At 60.0% G+C, this 688-nt stretch overlaps 1 protein-coding gene across 1 annotated transcript; it reads right to left on the minus strand.

Annotated features, from left to right (window-relative positions):
* Nucleotides 1–163: 163 nt before the first annotated feature.
* LOC104465723 (beta-crystallin S-like) lies at nucleotides 164–436 on the minus strand (the record flags this gene model as incomplete). Its single annotated transcript, XM_010078889.1, has 1 exon — nucleotides 164–436. A coding segment is annotated over one exon (273 nt), but the record flags the coding sequence as incomplete, so codon positions are not given.
* Nucleotides 437–688: the final 252 nt, after the last annotated feature.

Here is a 688-nt window from a genome sequence, read left to right on the forward strand (position 1 = left end):
GGACGGAGGCAATGGGGGTTGGTGGTGGTTGTTGTGCTTGGAGGAGGCTCAGCTCCACACCAGCCAGGGCAGGATAACCCACACAGGAATAAGCAGGACAGGATGAGCTGAGCGACTCAGTTGCTTTATTGACGGCCTTTGGCAGCCGGTTCAAGGGGTTGCCTTACTCGGTGATGTTGCGGAAGGACTGGACGGCGGGGCTGGCCGCTCCCCACTCCACAGGTTTGCGGTACTCGCCCTTGAGCAGCAGGTACTGCCTGCCCCGGTAGTTGGGATGCTCGTAGAAAACCCAGACCCCCTCCAGCACTCTGCAGGCGTGGATCTCGCGCATGTGCCACTCCTCCATGATGGAAGGGCAGTCTTCGGTGGCTTCGAACATCTGCCCGCCAAAATCTCCTTTCTCAAATACCTGGATGTGGCCCCGGCCTCCACTTGGCTAGAAAAGGGGAGAGAAAATGGCGGAGCGCTGGAGGGAGGCACCAGCACTGCCCCAGCTCTGAGCATCGCCAGCAGACGGGAGCTGAGCTGAGGCAGGGCTGAACTGCCCACGGCAGACCCCAAAAGCACAGCTGGGGTAACTCTTGACTGAGCATCACCTGCAAAGAGGCCACAAAAGCACCGAGCCAGAGCAGAGCGCTTTTTTCCAGTTTTGCAGGGAGGAGGGGTGCAGGGAGGGAAGAGGCCACGT

The sequence above is a fragment of the Pterocles gutturalis genome, unplaced genomic scaffold, assembly GCF_000699245.1.
Source record: "Pterocles gutturalis isolate BGI_N339 unplaced genomic scaffold, ASM69924v1 scaffold22323, whole genome shotgun sequence".
NCBI lineage: Eukaryota > Metazoa > Chordata > Aves > Pterocliformes > Pteroclidae > Pterocles > Pterocles gutturalis.